The 17853-nt window shown below is 38.6% G+C and overlaps 1 protein-coding gene across 4 annotated transcripts in view; it reads left to right on the plus strand.

Annotated features, from left to right (window-relative positions):
* The window catches only part of LOC134227861 (zwei Ig domain protein zig-8-like), a 706001-nt gene that overhangs the window by 651612 nt on the left and 36536 nt on the right, over nucleotides 1-17853 (plus strand). For all 4 annotated transcript variants that reach the window (XM_062709547.1, XM_062709550.1, XM_062709548.1 and 1 more), the window contains one exon: nucleotides 11689-11900. In XM_062709547.1, coding sequence (XP_062565531.1) covers nucleotides 11689-11900 — 212 coding nt within the window. The remainder of the gene's footprint in view (nucleotides 1-11688; nucleotides 11901-17853) is intronic.

Genomic DNA, 17853 nt, shown 5'->3' on the forward strand with positions numbered 1-17853 from the left:
AATAGTTAAAATTAGTTTCCTTATTAAGTGTAGTGAAGAGTGAGATGTTCAAAATGAAAAGTGAGGAATGGGATGTTTGGATTGATTACAGAGTAGTAAGAAGTGAGAAATGAGATGTTCGAAGTGAGTATTGAATAGTCAGTAGTGAGTAGTGGGAATATGAAATGTGTAGTGACAAGTTAGTGGTGAGAAGTAAGATGTTAAGAAGTGAGAAATGAATAGTGAGATATAAGACAGAAGAAAAAAAAACAAAATAAGGAAGAAGAAAGAGGAAAAATTGAAAAAGAATGGAAGAGAAAGAATAAGAAAAAAGGAAAAGAAAAGAGAAAGAATAAGAAAAAAGAAGAAATTACGAAGAAAGGCGAAAAATGGAGAAGAAGGAAGAGAAGAACAATGATGAAGGAAGGAAGGGAGAGAAAAAATAATCATGAAAGAAATAAGAAGAAGAAAGAAGGAAAATAGAAGAAAGAAGGGATAAAAGGAAGAAGGAAGTTGGAAGGATTAAATATTGGGCTTAAACATAACTCCCAAGCATGAAGTAAGAAGAAGGAAGGGAAGAACAATGATGAAGGAAGAAAGGAAGAGAAAAAATAAGGATGAAACAAATAAGAAGAAGGAAGTATACAGAAGAAAGAAGGGGAAAAGGAAGTAGGAAGATTTGAATATAAGTCTTAAAAATTTCAATTTCCACTTCACTCTTCTCTTCTCATTCCTTGGTCCTCACTTCTGACTTTTCATTCCTTACTTAAACCTTCTCACTTTTCGCTACTCACATCTCACTCTTCACTTCTCATTTTAAATTCCTCGTTAAATACTTTTCACTTCTCGCTTCATACTTCTCACTTTTTACCTTTCACTATTCACTATTCACTTTTCATTTCTAACTTATCACTTCTCAAATCTTTCACTTTTAACTTCTCACCTCTCGCTCTTCATTACTTTTTTCAATTCTGACTTCTCACTTCTAACAATTTACTTTGCACTTTTTACTTTTCACTTTTTACTTCCCACTTTTCACTTTGCACTTCGCACTATTCACTTCGAATTTCTCACTCCTCATTTCACACTTGTTACTTCTCACTTCTTACTTCTCATTTCTTACTTTTCACTTCTCATTTTTCTCTTTCTACTTCTCACTTCTCACGTCACAGATCTCATTTCTCTAAATTCTCTCTTCTGACTTTCACTTCTCAGTTCTTACTTCTCACTCCTCACTTCTTACTTCCCACTTTTTACTTCTCACTTTTCACTTCTCAGGTCTCACTTATCACTTCTCACTTTTAAGTCTCTACTCACTACTTATTTCTCACGTCTTATTTCTTATGAGATGTGCAAAATGTAATTCTTACTACTCACTTTTCATTACTCACTTTTCACTACTCACAATATATATGTATGATTTTTTGAACCACCCTAATATATAAATCATAAAAAAAACATGCACATGAGTATGGAAGTTGGAATTTTTGAATATTTCTGAAATGTTTAAGTGTAAATTGAACACAGTAAGTGATGCTACAAAGCAACACCATGCTGAAGATGGTCAGGTACGATTCCTTGTTCCGGCTAGAAAACATGAACTATGTTCTTTTTCATGAATAGTCATGTTTACCAAGTACTTAGAAAACCTACATGAAGCGCAACGGGTTGTGCTTTGAGCGATAATATTGTCGGTACTGCATGGACCACAGTTTTGGTAATGCATCAGCAATTATGGCGTAATTGGTCCTTGATAATTCGACGTCAAAATTATAATTTTATTTCATCGTCCGGAAATAGTATAATAATTTATTGAAAAAGCCTCCAGGAATTATTTGAAACTCCCAATTCCTAGTATTCCTGAGGATATACAAAGAGGTATGATAATGAATCGACAGTATTATCGATACCTTGGGAGGTTATCTTGTCATGCTGTTCTAATTGCGGATACAAATTAGGATTTTACTACTGTCCAGGGCAGTAGTGAAACAAAATCCAGTTTTGATTCTGAAATTAAGACTGCACGCCAAGAAAAAACCCAGAATATCCGGAATGCAGTCGATCCATCATACTTATTCAGATGTTTCCAGGAATTCAGAAATTTCTTAGAATACTCATCCAGGTGTTATTTCGTAAAAAAAAATCTAGTAATATTTTCGGAAACACTTTTAATAAAATTCATTAATATCCTATATAACAACTTAGGAAATACCTCCAGAAATTAATTCGGTAAATCATAAAGAAATTCCTTCAGGAATAGCATCGAAAATTTCTCTATGGGTCCATTCTAAAATTCCCTGAGCTATTTCTTAGGAACTTACTGCGTGAGTTCTTTCGTAAAATCTTAGGAAATTACTAAAGGAATTCTTTTAAGCATTCTTTCAGAATTTCAGGCAGGAATTCATTCGGAAAATATAACATGACTCCTCCAGGTATTTCATTAAAAATTCCATTTCTTCGGAAATTTTGCATTTTATTCCCCTAGAATTTTCTCCATTCCTTCCAATATTCTAGGACAAAATTTCAGAAAATGTTTTTGGAAATTTCGAACGAATTTGTAAAGGAACTTCTTCAGAACTTCGTCCACAAATTTCTTTTAACATTCTAACTATCATATCCATTTAACATTTTAACTTTCAAATATTCCTACAGAAAATCTCTTGAATTCATCGAACATTTCTTCGGAAATTTCTTCAGCAACTCTTCCTTTGGAAATTACTTTGAAATTTGTACAGAAAATTCATTTCTGAAATCTTTCAGGAGTCTCTTCAGAAATTCATTCAGTAATTCTTTTAGAAAGCATTCGGAAATACTCATAAGACTTCAGGAATTTAATTTGGAAATTCCTTTGGGATTTCCTTCGAGAGTTAAAACGCATCTGAAAATTCCATTCTGAAATTTTCTGAAGAATCGTTTCAAAACAATTTATGAAATAATTCTTTCAATTTCAAGAAGAATTCGTTATGAATTTTGAATGGATTTACTACATTTTCGAAGGATCCCTTGGTGGAACTTCCAGAGTGAATTTCTGGGGAAATTTACAAAGGAATTTCCGATGGATTTTCGAAAGGAATCCCTGGAGGATTGTCCAAGGGTATTTCTATTGGAACTTTTCAAATTAGAACTAATTTCGGCAGGATTTTGCAGAACAATTTTCGAAGAAAAACCCTGTAGGAATTTTCAAATGAATTTCAGAAGGACTTTCTGGACACTTCGAGGAACATCTAAATGGCGCTGAGAGCACAGGCAGTGAAGGTCAAAGCAGCGGGGGAGACGACTACACCAGTTTAGCGAGCGATAGAAACCAAACTGGCCCCTCTCAAGGAGAAATTAAGGATATCATCCAACAGCTCAAGAATGAACCAATCAAGATGGGCCCAGAGAAGCAGGCCAATTGTCTGCACAAGCTGATAGTAACAATCTGAGAAACAAAGCAGCTACCAGAGAAGTGGCAAAAGGAGTTCATATGCCCCATCTACAAGAAAGATGACAACCTGGAGTGTGAAAACTTTCGAGCGTTTACTATCCTAAATGCCGTCTACGAAATGATATCCCACATTATCTTCGGCCGTCTGTCACCAATAGTGAATGAGTTCGTGAGAAGTTATCTATTCGACGCAACTTGACGCGTTCGATGGCAAGCATGCGTTTGATATGGTACGGAGTCCACGCTGGAGCAGCGTACTCTAGAACGCTAGCTTCCTACGTTCAAAAAAGCGTTTTCCGTGCGTATACGTCAGTGAATTCGGAGGCGTGACAGCAAATGAACCCTAAAGTTGACAAAGCTCTGGCAGTCGTTTATCCCGCATGGTACTTGAATTGAAGCTTACTGTCGTTGATGACTCCAGTATCGCAAATAGATGTAACTATGTACAGGGTGTTCAATAAGTTCGAATACACTTTCAAAAAATGTTTAAAAATTTAGTTTAAATTATTTCTTTTCCCAGTTGCATTTCATTGGAAGTATTGTTTATAAGGAACGCTTGTAACATTTCTTTTGGAATGACCTCTATTTTGTACTTCTTCACGAGCTTTAAACGTTTCTAAAACCCATCGCAAGCGGCACGCACGATCTGCATGGGCATTTTGTTCCAGATTTTGAGAATTACGTCTTGAACTGGTCCAAGTTACTGACCTTGTATTCGTACAACTTTAACATAATAAAGGACAGAACAAAAAAGTTAAGAGGGTTCAAATCCGGGAAGCTGGGAGGTCGCAAAGTTTTGTCCAAAAAGTCGATGAAATTGTCCCCATATTAGGCTAAAATCGCAATTTCCGTGTATAAAGGGTTATCGTCCTATTGGAACACGTAGGGCTCATCTCCGTCTTAGCACCGGGCCACTGGGGGCATCAATCGTCCCCAAAATCTCAGTTTTGTAGTACGCCGCAATGATTTTGACCTTCAAAAACGGCTATTTATGATGCCCCAATCCATTTTCAACAAGCTTAATAAACAAACAACAAGTGACAGAATGTCAACACCACACACAACCGATAGCGTATATATACCGCTAAACCTGACACCAATACTAATACAGAATATGTACATTGGGCTTACAAACACAATTATCAAACATTTGAATTTGAGCTTATTGAACACCCTTCTTCTTCTTCTTATTGGCATTACATCCCCACACTGGGACAGAGCCGCCTCGCAGTTTAGTGTTCATTAAGCACTTCCATAGTTATTAACTGCGAGGTTTCTAAGCCAAGTTACCATTTTTGCATTCGTATATCATGAGGCTAGCACGATGATACTTTTATGCCCAGGGAAGTCGAGACAATTTCCAATCCGAAAATTGCCTAGACCGGCGCCGGGAATCGAACCCAGCCACCCTCAGCATGGTCTTGCTTTGTAGCCGCGCGTCTTACCGCACGGCTAAGGAGGGCCCCCTGTATGTTGTTTTGGGTTGTTAGAACGAGTGATCGATATGATCTTGCGATTGTACGACAATTCCCCGAATACAATTTTCCCGAATGCAATTTCCCCGAATGTAACAATTCCCCGAATGCAATTTCCCCGAATGTAACAAATCCCCGAAAATAAAGTATTTTTTGCAAACACATAATTGTCATCGACTATAAGCGCCCGAACAGAGCAGCGTTCACAGATTTGTTCTCACTCAGAGAACTGGAATAGCGAAATTCATAACTGGCGCCTTAATATGTATATTAGACCGATTATTCCACCAACCGTGCTTCTTATACGCAGTTACCTTCCTGAGTATACAAGCGTCGATGAGTGTGTGGTCTACTTACCGGCCTCTCAACCCCGACGTCCATGGTTCAAACCCAGTCTGCCGCACTTTTCTTTTTTTAAATTAAAATCATCATTCATAAGGCGACATATTGAAAATCATACTGATTCCTTGTGGCAAATTTTCATAAGGCGTTTGATTGAAAATCATACGTCCAATTTCCTCAGTGTAGAGTGTCTCTTTGGAAATACCGAACATGATCAAATCTTTCGATAGTTTGTATGCCCTTGATCTTCCTTATTGTTAAATTATAAAGACATTAGAATAAAGTGTTTTCCTATTTTTTTTTCTAGAATAGTCGAACAAAGGCTGAATTTCTTTGATGGAGTAGAATCGCGAACAGAAATTCCGATCGAAAGCATCATGGTGAAAATTTGTGAAATAAAACTCCTGTCATATGTAAGGTCCATCCCTTCTTGAGTAACTGCAGTAAGGGGCCGTACACATATAACGGAAGCACTTATGGGGAGAGGGGGGCCATATAAATAAAAAATCTTTTGCATGGAAAAAATCTTACATGGGGGGAGGGGGTGTCGAAAAACCCAGAAAAATTGCTTACGTAATAAGTGTATGGCCCCTAACAGTAATCGTGGATATAAATACTGCGTGTAATCGTGGATATAAATCCTTAAAAAATAATAATGCGTATGCCCGGAATAAGGCAATGGTAAATGTGATCCCTTCTTTAAAAATAATGCATCTACTCGGAATAACGCAATGGATTAATTTGATCTCTACTTTGGAAGTAGGTGTTTCCCAAGAATAATGAAGAAGTGAATGTTATTCCTTCTTTGAAAACTTGTATCTACCTGGTATAAGGAAACGGTAGTTGTGATCTATTCATTAGAGTTGGGCGTTAGCTTGAAATAAGCCAAAATAGAATGAAATTACTTTTCCAGAAGAAGGAATTTGCCTGCAATACGGTAATGGTAAACGTAGTCTCTTCTTTTGATGTAGACGAGTTTGGCTGGAATAGATATGATATATGAGATCGCATCTAGCAATAAATATCTATTATATAAACCGGAAAAAATATCGAATTAATCGACGTGTTCATTTAAAGAAGGCAATATCCCCTCCATTGTCCTTATACTGCGTAGACGCGATCCTTTAAGAAAGGCATTATCTCCTTTCTTCGCTTTACTCCAGGCAGACGTGTTCAATTGAAGAAGGTTCCATCTACCCTCATTGTCTCATATCGGGCAAACGTGTTCATTTTAAGAAGGCATTATAACTCGTCTTCCCCTAAAACCGAGCGAAGCGATTATCAATATAAAAAACATTATCCCTTTCCTTCCCCTTATACCGGAAAACGCATTAATTTTCTTCCTTTATCTCTATCCTTCTTCCTCATTTTTCCATTCTCTCTTCCTACATCTCACTTCGTATTTCGTTCTCTCTCGCTCCTCACTCACACTTCTCGCATCATATTTTTCACTTCTAACTTCTTACTCCACACTTTTCACTTCTTACTATGTACTTCCGTCTCATTTCTTACTTTTCACTTATCACTTCTCATGTCTAACTTCTCACTTCCAACTACTCATTACTCACAACTCACTGCTCACTTCTCACTTCTCACTTCTCGCTTTTCACTTCTCACTTCTCACTTCTCACATCTCACATTTCACATTTCACTTCTCATTTCTCACTTCTCATTACTCACTTCTCATTTCTCACTTTTCATTACGTTCTTCTCACTTCTCACTTTTCACTACTCACTATTCATTTCTCACTTCTTACTTCTCATTCGGCCTAATGACCAACAATCTTAATTTTTAAGCAAATTGTCCCGCGATCCTCACTTTTGTTGCAGCTCAAAATTATGTAAAAAGCCAATTATGCGACTTTATGTAAAACGACGCAGATTTCTTTTTCAGTTTTAGTTTTATCTGCACTATGGAAACAATTCGGGGAAATGTTGCATTCGGGGAATTGTTACATTCGGGGAAATGTTACGTTCGGGGAATTGTTATTCGGGGAAATTTCATTCGGGAAAATTGCATTCGGGGAATTGGTTTTCGGGGAATTGTCGTACAATCGATCTTGCACTTATTGTTGTTCACGCGCATGCCATTATCGCTGTACCAGATCAACAAGTTGTTGATTAGGGTGCCAATGGAATGTATGGGAAAAAAATTTGACATCGAATTTCAAAAAACGACATTGCTCACAAGTTTCATTACCCCAAAATATGAAATTTGTACCCATGAAAATTTTCCCAAGGGGGGACCAAAGGAAAAGTCGAAAATCGAATTTTTGTTTTTGATGCCAAATGATTCAAAAATGCGGACGAGCATGACTCAAAGATCGCAGCAAGCCATGCGCGCGGATGGTTGCTGTTAAATTTGCTGTCACGTTTTTGTTCGTTTCCGCAAGAAATAGATTCGGCTGATGCATATTTTTTGCATATGTACTAGAAGAAAAAAGTTTAAGTTATCTGAAGTTAGAGATTTACGAGTTTGGTGACATTTACTCAAGTGTATTCTTATTAGAGCGCGCGAAATCGTTTGTGTAGTTTGTATACGCGGATGTGTTTGGTGAAAATATGTTTGAATGTGTAATAATACCAGGAAAATATGGATCATTAACGAATTGCTCGGATTAGCGCTGGAAGAGTAGTGATTTTTTCGTGGAGACTAGTTGTGGTTTTTTCTTCCTCAGTTCATTTACACGGAATTTGATCAATTTGGTGAGATTGTTTCAATTTGTTTTTATATGATTCCAAAACTAAATACGCGCTGGATTTAAAAATCCGGAAGTTTGTTTATGGATCCATTATCTAATTGACAATGGTAGCATAAACAGGCGGGGTTATTGCAATTGAAAGTAACCTCGGACTGGACGTGAGTTACCAGGCAGTCTGAAATGGGTTACTGGAGCTGCAGTAGAGCTAACACCTTCTAACTCCCGGGCTAAAGCTGACTTTATTAAAGACAGCTTTCTTCCATAATACCACTGCCGGACAGTGGGGGTTAGATTGAAGATACACACATACACACAAATGATTCAAAAATGCGGACTCGGCAAAAGAGGAGCCATGCAGGCAGGGCACCAGTTAAAGTCAGAAGATTTTGTTCGAGTGGAGAGGGCGTTGTGGCGGATTGCACAAGCGGATGAATATGCCGAAGAAATACTAATTCTAAGAAAAACAAATACAACCAACAAAGAGAATGCGAAGGAATTGAACCGAGATAGTCCTATTCGACAGCTATCACCATTTCTAGATGAGTACGGGGTGGTTCGCATGGAAGGCCGCACAGAAGCATCTCCACTATCCACATACGACGCGAAATACACCGTTATCCTGCCGAAAAACTATCGCGTGTCTGAGCTCATTGTGGACTATTACCACCGGCGGCTCGGGCATCATAACAGTGAAACTGTGGTCAATGAAGTACGTCGGCGGTACCACATTTCTACTCTCCGGACGCTAGTACGCAAAGTGACAAAAAAGTGTCAGTGGTGCACAGCATATAAAGCTCAACCTGTCGTACCCAGCATGGCTCCATTACCCGAAGTGCGAGTAACTCCGTTTATTCGTCCATTTTCGTTGGTCGGTATCAACTACTTCGGGCTATATATGATCAAGATTGGCCGAAGTCAAGTGGAGCGCTGGGTGGCACTCTTCACTTGCTTGGTCATAAGGGCGGTGCATTTGGTAGCAACAGCTTTCCTATCTACAGAATCGTGTAAACTGGTGTTGCGTCGATTCATTTCTCGTCGAGGTGCCCCAACACAAATCTACACTGATCATGGAACAAATTTCGTCGGTGCAAGTCGAGAGCTGACACAACAAACAGCGGCAATGAATCGTGAACTGGCGGATTCCTTCACGGATGCAAATACGAGATGGAACTTTATTCCGCCGTCCTCTCCGCACATGGGTGGTGCGAGGGAAAAGATGGTCAGTGCGGTAAAAATTGCAATGGATTCGGTCAATCATTCTCGCGCGCCATCTGAAGAAGTTTTTCACACGATTTTATGTGATGCGGAGTCAATGGTCAACTCGCGACCGTTGGTGTACGTGCCCTTGGAGCAGTCTTGTAAAATGTCATCTGCATGTCATTTGACTAATTTGTTCATAACTTTCTTCAGAAGCCAAATTTCGTTCATTTGACATAATGTTATTTGAATGACATTTTGCCTCCCACGCCCCAGATTACATATTTACAGCAATGTCTTATTAAACAAAGTTGTAGCCACATTCAAGCACTATAAGTTCGTCATATTAGGTAGTTGATAGCTAACTACTGGAAAAAGTTCTGGGAAAATTATACAAACGAATGCAAATGACATTTTACAACACTGCCTTGGAGACATCGGATCAGGAGGCATTGACTCCTAATCATTTCATTCTTCTAAGTTCGAATGGGGTCAAACAGCCAGAGAAAGTTCCAACTACAGAAGAAGATGCGCTGCGGAATGGTTGGAATTTGTGTCGTTATGTTCTGGATCAGTTTTGGTACAAATGTATCCGAGAATACCTTCCGGTGCTGACGGAAGCACGAAATGGCACGACGAAACCCAGCCAATTCAAGAAGGAGATTTAGTCTTCGTATTAGGGGAGCAGAAACGGAATCAATGGCCTCGTGGGAAGGTCCTAAAGGTTATCCCCGGGAAAGATGGGCGAATACGACAAGTGGATGCTCGAACCGTTACTGGGGTTCTACGACGTCCTGTGGCCAAACTTGCAGCTCTCAACATAATTCCTACAGGTAATCGTGCTGGACTAGAGCAGCATTACGGAGAGAGGAATGTAGCGGCAGGCGTTACAAGCGTTGACGCTCTCAACGAAATACTCCATAGGGATGGTGCATCTGGTATGACAGATCCGTCAAGTGGCGATGGGTTCGATGGTGTGGGTAAAACTAAATAATAAAACGTCAATAAGACTCAGCGTGAATTCTAATTAACGCGCTATAAATTTAAGTGAGTTATACTAGCGTTTGTTACGATTAACTGAAATTAATTATGATATTATACAACATAGGTTATTTTTCATGCAGAGCTCGAATGAATGAATTAGAATCCTAAAACTATCCTAAACTATCTAGTACGGACTGTAAGTAAACCTGAACTATACTAAAGGACTTAATGACTAAGATTAGTTAATATGTTAACACAGGTAGAGTGACTAGAAGAGCTATCACAGGACGGTTAGACATACGTAGTGACCAGAAACTAAGAGTCACAGACTTGTAAGTAAGCTAAATATTTTAATGGCACAAATCTCCCAAATTGAGGGGAACGTGCCTCCTGAGCCGACGTTCTGATCTGAAGCTAAATATTTGTAAACAAACTTAAACTAATTGAACTTAAACAATATTTTAGCTTAAAAGCTATTGCCAATAAACGGAATTGCTATTGAGACCGTGACGTGTTTTCCCTACGTTTTCTGCCGTGCCAACACTTTCAATAGAGTGAACATGGTTAGCATTTTAACTTGATAAAGCAGGCATTATATGTGTCACTGTTACTCTACTCGAGAACCAAATTACTTGCCATACTTAATACCAACAATATCTGAGTTTCTGTTCCTTCGTGTTTTTGTCCGCGTCCCTTTAAAGAGTGAAATATTTCTAGTTAAGTATCTTTCATCAACTAACTTAATACAATAGATGGTTATGGTGGTGAGTGATTCACTCTCAAATTGTTTCTAATTTTTTCACGGTAAATGAAAATTAGGCCCATACATTCTGAAATTTCCACAGCTGTGGTCAGCCTACGTATAGTTATTGCATTTCAACTGTCCATAGATTCAACAGATTTAACAAATATCAAAACAAATAACGGCGTTTAAAATAATGTACAAATTAACTTATTTGTGCTTTCCGTCAAAACATAAGAACAGACCAAGAGCAAAAACACATTTGATAGGAGTTTTGCTAAACCTATTTAACCTTGAGTCTATTGAAAAAATATCCTATTTTTTAAGTCTATGCAGTAGCAGTGCTCCTTAATTGCAAACCGCATCAGATCTTCTAAACTTAGCAATTGAAGATATTCTTCAAGTATTCTACCTCTGTACTGCCTAATCGAGCTCGAAAATGGAAAACTTGTCGTTATCATTTGGCTATTACGTTACTTTTTCAGATAACGGCAGTGTATCCATACAATTTTTATAATCTTTTTATATCCTGACAAATATTAAAAACGAATATTGTTATCCGTAGACTCTTTATCAATTTCATTATATGAATGTTTTGTTTTATTTAGAAATATCACAGCAAACACCTTCAATTCAAAACATCAATTGTAACAAAGTCCCACACTAACACCGAACCTGGTAAGCTCCCGACTATTAAACCAACTCCGATCATGCCTCGGGAGCACCGGTTCGTTGGTTGCCTTGGTTGTAGGAAATTCTTGCCATTCTTTCATTTCCCATCTGACACTACATTTTTTGCTTCCTGTCTGCTCTTCTCCTTGCGTTTTTTCTCTTCCGCAGTGCCAAGAACCGAGCTTATTGGAGATTCCGACCGGTACGTGAAGGCAGGGAGTGCCGTCATATTGCGCTGCGTCGTCCGCGGTGCCCTGGAGCCGCCATCCTACATTATTTGGTATCACGGCACCCAGCAGATTTTCACCGAAAACAGACGAGGCTGGAAAACGCAGCTGGAGCGTGGTGCACCGGACCTCGATGGTGACATTCACAGCACTGTAAGAGAGAGCCCTTCTATTCTTCTAGAGTTATTGCCATCATCGTTCTCGACTTTACTTCTTAGGCGAAATTCTCCGTTCAACGTCGAAATCCCTTTAAAAAGTTTATAAGCCACGCTTTATTGCACACAGAATTCGACGCGGGCGCTACTTTTTTTTCCTCTCCCTTGTTCGATTTTATTTCTTCCGATCCGCCGAGCCGAGGCACTCACAGTAGAATCGGTTCGCATGTAAAAGCTGAATTGAAAAGAGATGAATAGCAAAAACCTATAAATATTCAAAAAGCTTCACTGCCATCACCGCTGGATTTAAGTGGAGCGTACTGCCACTGCATTACAGGCACGGCAGCACTAACCAGTCCGATGCATTGTGTGTCAAGCATTGCGAATTATGGCTTGCAACCTGGGAGACTGCGGGAGAGAGGAATTTACGAGGCTTTATGTATTTACACCGTTCTGTTGGTTGTTCTGCGAAACGAATGTTCATTCCTTCCATGACATTGGTACACACGTCAGGTTAAGGTGTGGAAATTGTCAGGAAGCCACCACCGCATCAGCGTTAGATGTGCTAATTTGGACGTTTTTGGCAAATAAACGTCAATTTAGATTTTAGTGTTTGCCCAAAACACTAGATGTATGATGCCAAAACAGTTCAATCTGTACTAACCTTATACTCAAGACAGTTTTTACCCGAATTCGAATAGAAGTTATATACAATCAACGTTATTTTGCACAACGTATTGTTCGAAATATGAATATAAAATAAGGATGAACTATTATTTAGGAAGCATCCTTTTTTTTTGTTTCCTACACGCAATGCTCAACCGAATAACTTAGCTTCCTGTACATTGTTAGTATCGGTAAATTTTGGATGATGTACTCATGTAAGTTGTTGACAATAGCAAAGAACAAAGTTTTTGGTACTAAATTTGCCCAAAGAGGATCTGCTAACATTGATTCTGAACGATGTTCATGTTGTTATTCTAACAACTTTCATTTTTGATCAACAAAAATTGGTTTTGAGAATAATGGGTGCAAAGTTTTTCAATATTTTTTCCGATTCATACAATTTTTAAGTTTAAAAAAATCACTATTTTTCTGTGACTTTTGCGATTTTTTGTAAACATCGTATAAACTATATCAATACATTGCCGCAAAGCTCTAGAACCAAAGCATTTTTTGCTGTAGGCAACTCAATTTTGAACAAAATATCACTTACACTCCTCTGCTTCAAACTCCCTCAAATAAGTCTCGTCTTGCTAGTTTATTGGGAGGTGTATTGATTTTTTTTTCTTAGCTCATACAATTTAGTTCTTGTGTTTTTATTTGCCATAATAACTATCTACAGTAAATTTGTATTCGCGATGCTCATGTGTTGCATTTGTAGCTCTCGATCTCTAAAATTGACTGGCTACTGGCGTTTGCTGTTTGATTAGAAATATTCCGAGATTATTTAATCACAAAGAAGGAAGGGTATCATCGCTTTAATGGCGTTGAAGTTACTTGCATGTTCAGTTCAGTTAAAATACTAAGTAATTAAGATAATCTAAGTTACCGTCGTCGGGGGTGACAATGGGTCAAATGGGGGTGAGAACGGGTCACTGTTTCAAGTACTTGTAATGCTTGTAGAATAGATTGAATATATCTGAGGGCAAGAAGACTAAAATATAAGAGACCTTTTTGAACGATTTTGCTATCCGACCTCCAGGCTGCCGGTGAGAGCGATGACCCATTCTCACCCCAAGACCCATTGTCACCCCCGATGGCGGTATTAATATATCTGAATGCCCCCAAGAGTGTTTTCAGGCAAAAATGGGCATCCCAGAGGAAATGATAGGTACGGATTGTGAAAACTGTTCAGCAGCATATAAGCATAAAAGCATATGGAGACGCATGGTACATTTGGGTGATGATTCTTCTTATGACTAAACTTTTTAGGCAAACTTCATCTCCTCCGTTTTATTAAATAAATGAACAAGTGTGCAAGCATTCGCATGGAAGTTGTATTATGGGAAACCTGAACCTAATTGCATGTTGGGAAGTACATGTTCTTGATTAACACGTCGAATACTGCGATCAAGAGATCATAACAATCGCATTTTTTTCAAACAGCGGATTCCTGGGCGTCTTCTAAGCGATTTTCACCACTCTTTTACGGTTCTCTTATCCACCTCATGTAGCTTCCTGTATATTGCTGTTATATATGTTTGTTACGTTTCTAGGGATCTAGATTTTCTTACACGAGATCAGCTGGAGTACAGATGCTGTCATTTAGAATGTAGAAAACTTCGATTTACCAAATTCAATATGAGTAAAATTTACCGATTACGAAGAACTTCAAAACGAAAATCAACCCAGCTTGTCCCTGCAAGCCGCTAAAGCCCTTGCGTATTATATTGGTTTGATGCGGATGTTCTAGGTTCTCTAAATTGTTCAGGAGTCCAGATCGTTTGCTCTACGCCTGGTATCCAATCGGAAACAATGAAGCATGTCCATACAAGTCCATATAGCCCTTGTGTAATATGTGTAGTCCAAATTAGTTTGATGCAGATGTTCTAGGTTCTTAAAATTGTCCTGGAGCTCAGATAAATTGGTCCACAATGTCAACTACGCCTGGTATCCAATCAAAATCAACCCAACATGTCCACACAAGTCCTAGAAACCTTGCGTTCAATGTGCAGTTCAAATAACTTTGATCCGGATGTTAAAGGTTTTCCAAATTGTTCTGGCGTCCAGGTCCAGCAAGTCAACTACGCCTGCTATATCAACCCAGCATGTCCATCTGAGTCCCTAGAGACGTTGCCTATTATATACAGTTGAAATTAGTTTGATGCAAATGTTCTAAGTTATCCAAATTGTACTAGAATTCAGCTTAATTGGTCTACAAGGTCCACTACTCCTGGTATCAAACCGATATCAACCCAGCATGTCCATACAATCCCCTCGAGTTCTTGCGTATTATGTCTAGTCCAAATAGATGTTCTAGCCTCTCCAAATTGATCTGGAGTTCAGATCAATTGGTCTAGTCGGTCAACTACGACTGATATCCAATCAAAATCAAACCAGTATGGCCATATAAGTCCCTACAGCCCTTGCCAATTATATGCAAACTAAATTAGATTCATGCAGAAGCTATAGGTTCTCCTAATTGTACTGGAATTCTTATCAAATGGTTCGCCTGTTAAGCTAACTTTGGAAATTAATTCAGCATATCCATATAAATTCCTAGAGCCCTTGCATATTATATGTTGTTTAATTTAGTTAGTTGACTTGCACACCAAATGATCTGAATTCCAGAACAAGTTGGAGAACCTAGAACATCTGTATCAAACTAATTTGGACTCCACATAATATGCAAGGACTCTAGGGATTTGTATGGATATGCTGAATTAATTTGGAGAATTTTTTTTGTGTCATCATCAAACTTATTTGGATTGCATATTGAACGCAAGGGCTCTAGATAAAACCAAGCTGCTTGTGCGCCCTCGAAATAACATCTTCATAGTGAGACCGAAATGTCAGCTCCTTATCCATTATTACACCGAGATCTTTACCTTAGGTTTTACGCTGAAGTACTTCGCCAGACAGAGAGTAGTCGAATATAATCGGGCGCCGCATTTTACAGAAAGTAATGGTGTTGCATTTTCCCACGCAGAGCTTCAAACTATTACGTTTGCTCCAGCTCTCTAAAGAATTCAAGGTAGCCTGCAATTCCAGACAATCATCTTTGCTTATAACAACCATGTACATTTTAACATTATCCGCAAAAAAACACTCGCATACCGCGAGACAATACAAACGATGCATCGTTGATGAATAACGAAAAAAGCAATGGTCCTAAATTACTCCCCTGTGGCACTCCTGAAGCAATACGAAAGGAATCTGAATACTCCGAACCAATTCGCACTTTCATACACCGGTCTGATAGGTATGATTTAAACCAGCACACAAGTCCAGGCGACACTTCGAGTTTTCCAAGTTTAGGAAGGAGAATGCAATAATTCACGCGATCAAACGCTGACTTAAAGTCTGTATATACCAAGTCAATTTTTTTACCTGCATCCATTGAGCGGATGCACAAAGACGACAAGGTTAGTAGTCACTAACCGTTTTGGAAAGAACCCATGTTGAGCAGTAGAGATGTAAGCCTTGCAGGTATCGAAGAGAGCTTTGTTCATGATTATTTCGAAAACTTTCGAACATGCGCTTAACGATGTTATACCTGTGTAGTTCGCAATGTCACATCTGTTTCCCTTCTTGTCGATTAGAGATAGAAATGACGTTTTCCACGTGATGAGAAAGGTCGCCCTCTGCAAGGAACGGTTGAATATTTTCGCCAATGGTACCAGTAAAGCAGCAGATCACTTTTTAAGCAGAGACGATGGAATGCCATCCGGTCCGGGTGTTGTGGAGTACTTGAGCTTCCGGAGTGCCTGTAGTACTTGTTCTTCAAAAATTTCAAAAATTCCAAAATCGAAACGATCCGACGGAGTATCTCGGAGGGCTTCGTCTACTTGAGATGGATCGAGTCTTCCTCTTCTTATTGGCATTACATCCCTACACAGGGACAGAGCCGCCTCGCAGCTTAGTGTTCATTAAGCACTTCCACAGTTATTAACTGCGAGGTTTCTAAGCCACGTTACCATTGTTGCAAGTATATCATGAGGCTAACACGATGATACTTTTATGCCCAGGGAAGTCGAGACAATTCCCAATCCGAAATTTCCCAATCAAACAACATACGCCAGTAGCCATCCGAGAACTACAAACGTAACACATGAGCATCGCGAATACAAACTTTATTTCTGATTTTGTCATCCAGTGATCAGACGAAAACAATAGTTCCGCACTACTCACAAGCATTTGTTCACTTTGCTCAATAGGTAGTCAATTTGACAGTTGAGTAGATTTGGCTTCCCTCTTTGCGCATCTATATACCCGAGTAGCACACATGTTGCAGAAAAATTGTATGTGACCCTTATACAACAGAGTCACATTTGTATTGTATACATTTAGTCACATTTGAGTTGCTGCAATCAAAACGGTTCGGGTTGCGCTTCTAGGATATAATAAACTCTGGCAGTTCTCTGGTTCTCAAAGGTTATTGTTCTATATGTCTAGTACTGCATCATCAATACCAATAAATGATACCCAGAAGGTCTCTCTATTTGACAAAAATGCAGTATTATAAGGTCAACTTCCGAAGGAAAACATCAGTTCTTATTTTTTGCATATACATTATTACCAAACCAGCAGATTATTGCAGTTTGCGATGATTTCGCAAAACGCTGGAAGAAAATGGAAGGATCTTGCATACACTGTTGCTAGTTATTTTATCTTTCAAGGAAATTATGTTGTAATCGAAGTTGTAATAATTTGTCATGTTTTTCAGCAAAACACAACGAGCTCTTACTCGGTATTTAGGATATTGGTATAAAAAGTTCATTTTGTTTGAAGAGAATCATGATGAAACTAATAAACCAAGTGGCAATATTTGACATAACTTCTCTAAAAATAAGTTTAATATTTTAGCACTACTGCGGGGCAGTGCCCATCAAACCAAAACTAACAATGAATAGCACGCCTAAAATAGACACATCAGCAAGCATTTTGACAGCTAAGGTGCAAGTTGCTTGCAGGTTGTCTGTAATGATAATTTTCGTTGCAAATCGCAATACAGTTCTGCATAAGAACCTTACAGAAACTGTAGAAAATTTTGGCATTTTCAATTTCGGAAGATTTTAATACAACCATTGCACAATGGTCGGATTCGTCAAATTTCACGACATAAATCAATAACTCGAAAACCATCAGTGTTAGCGTTTTGACGTCTTCAGAAGAAATGATCTACAACAAGATATCTCTTTTTGGTGTAAGTTGTCATTAGGGTGGCTCTCCAGTATTTTTTTTTGGAAATGTATTTTTTTACCCTTTTGAGTTAGGAGTTCATATAG

Source organism: Armigeres subalbatus, chromosome 3, assembly GCF_024139115.2.
Source record: "Armigeres subalbatus isolate Guangzhou_Male chromosome 3, GZ_Asu_2, whole genome shotgun sequence".
Classification (NCBI taxonomy): Eukaryota; Metazoa; Arthropoda; class Insecta; order Diptera; family Culicidae; genus Armigeres; species Armigeres subalbatus.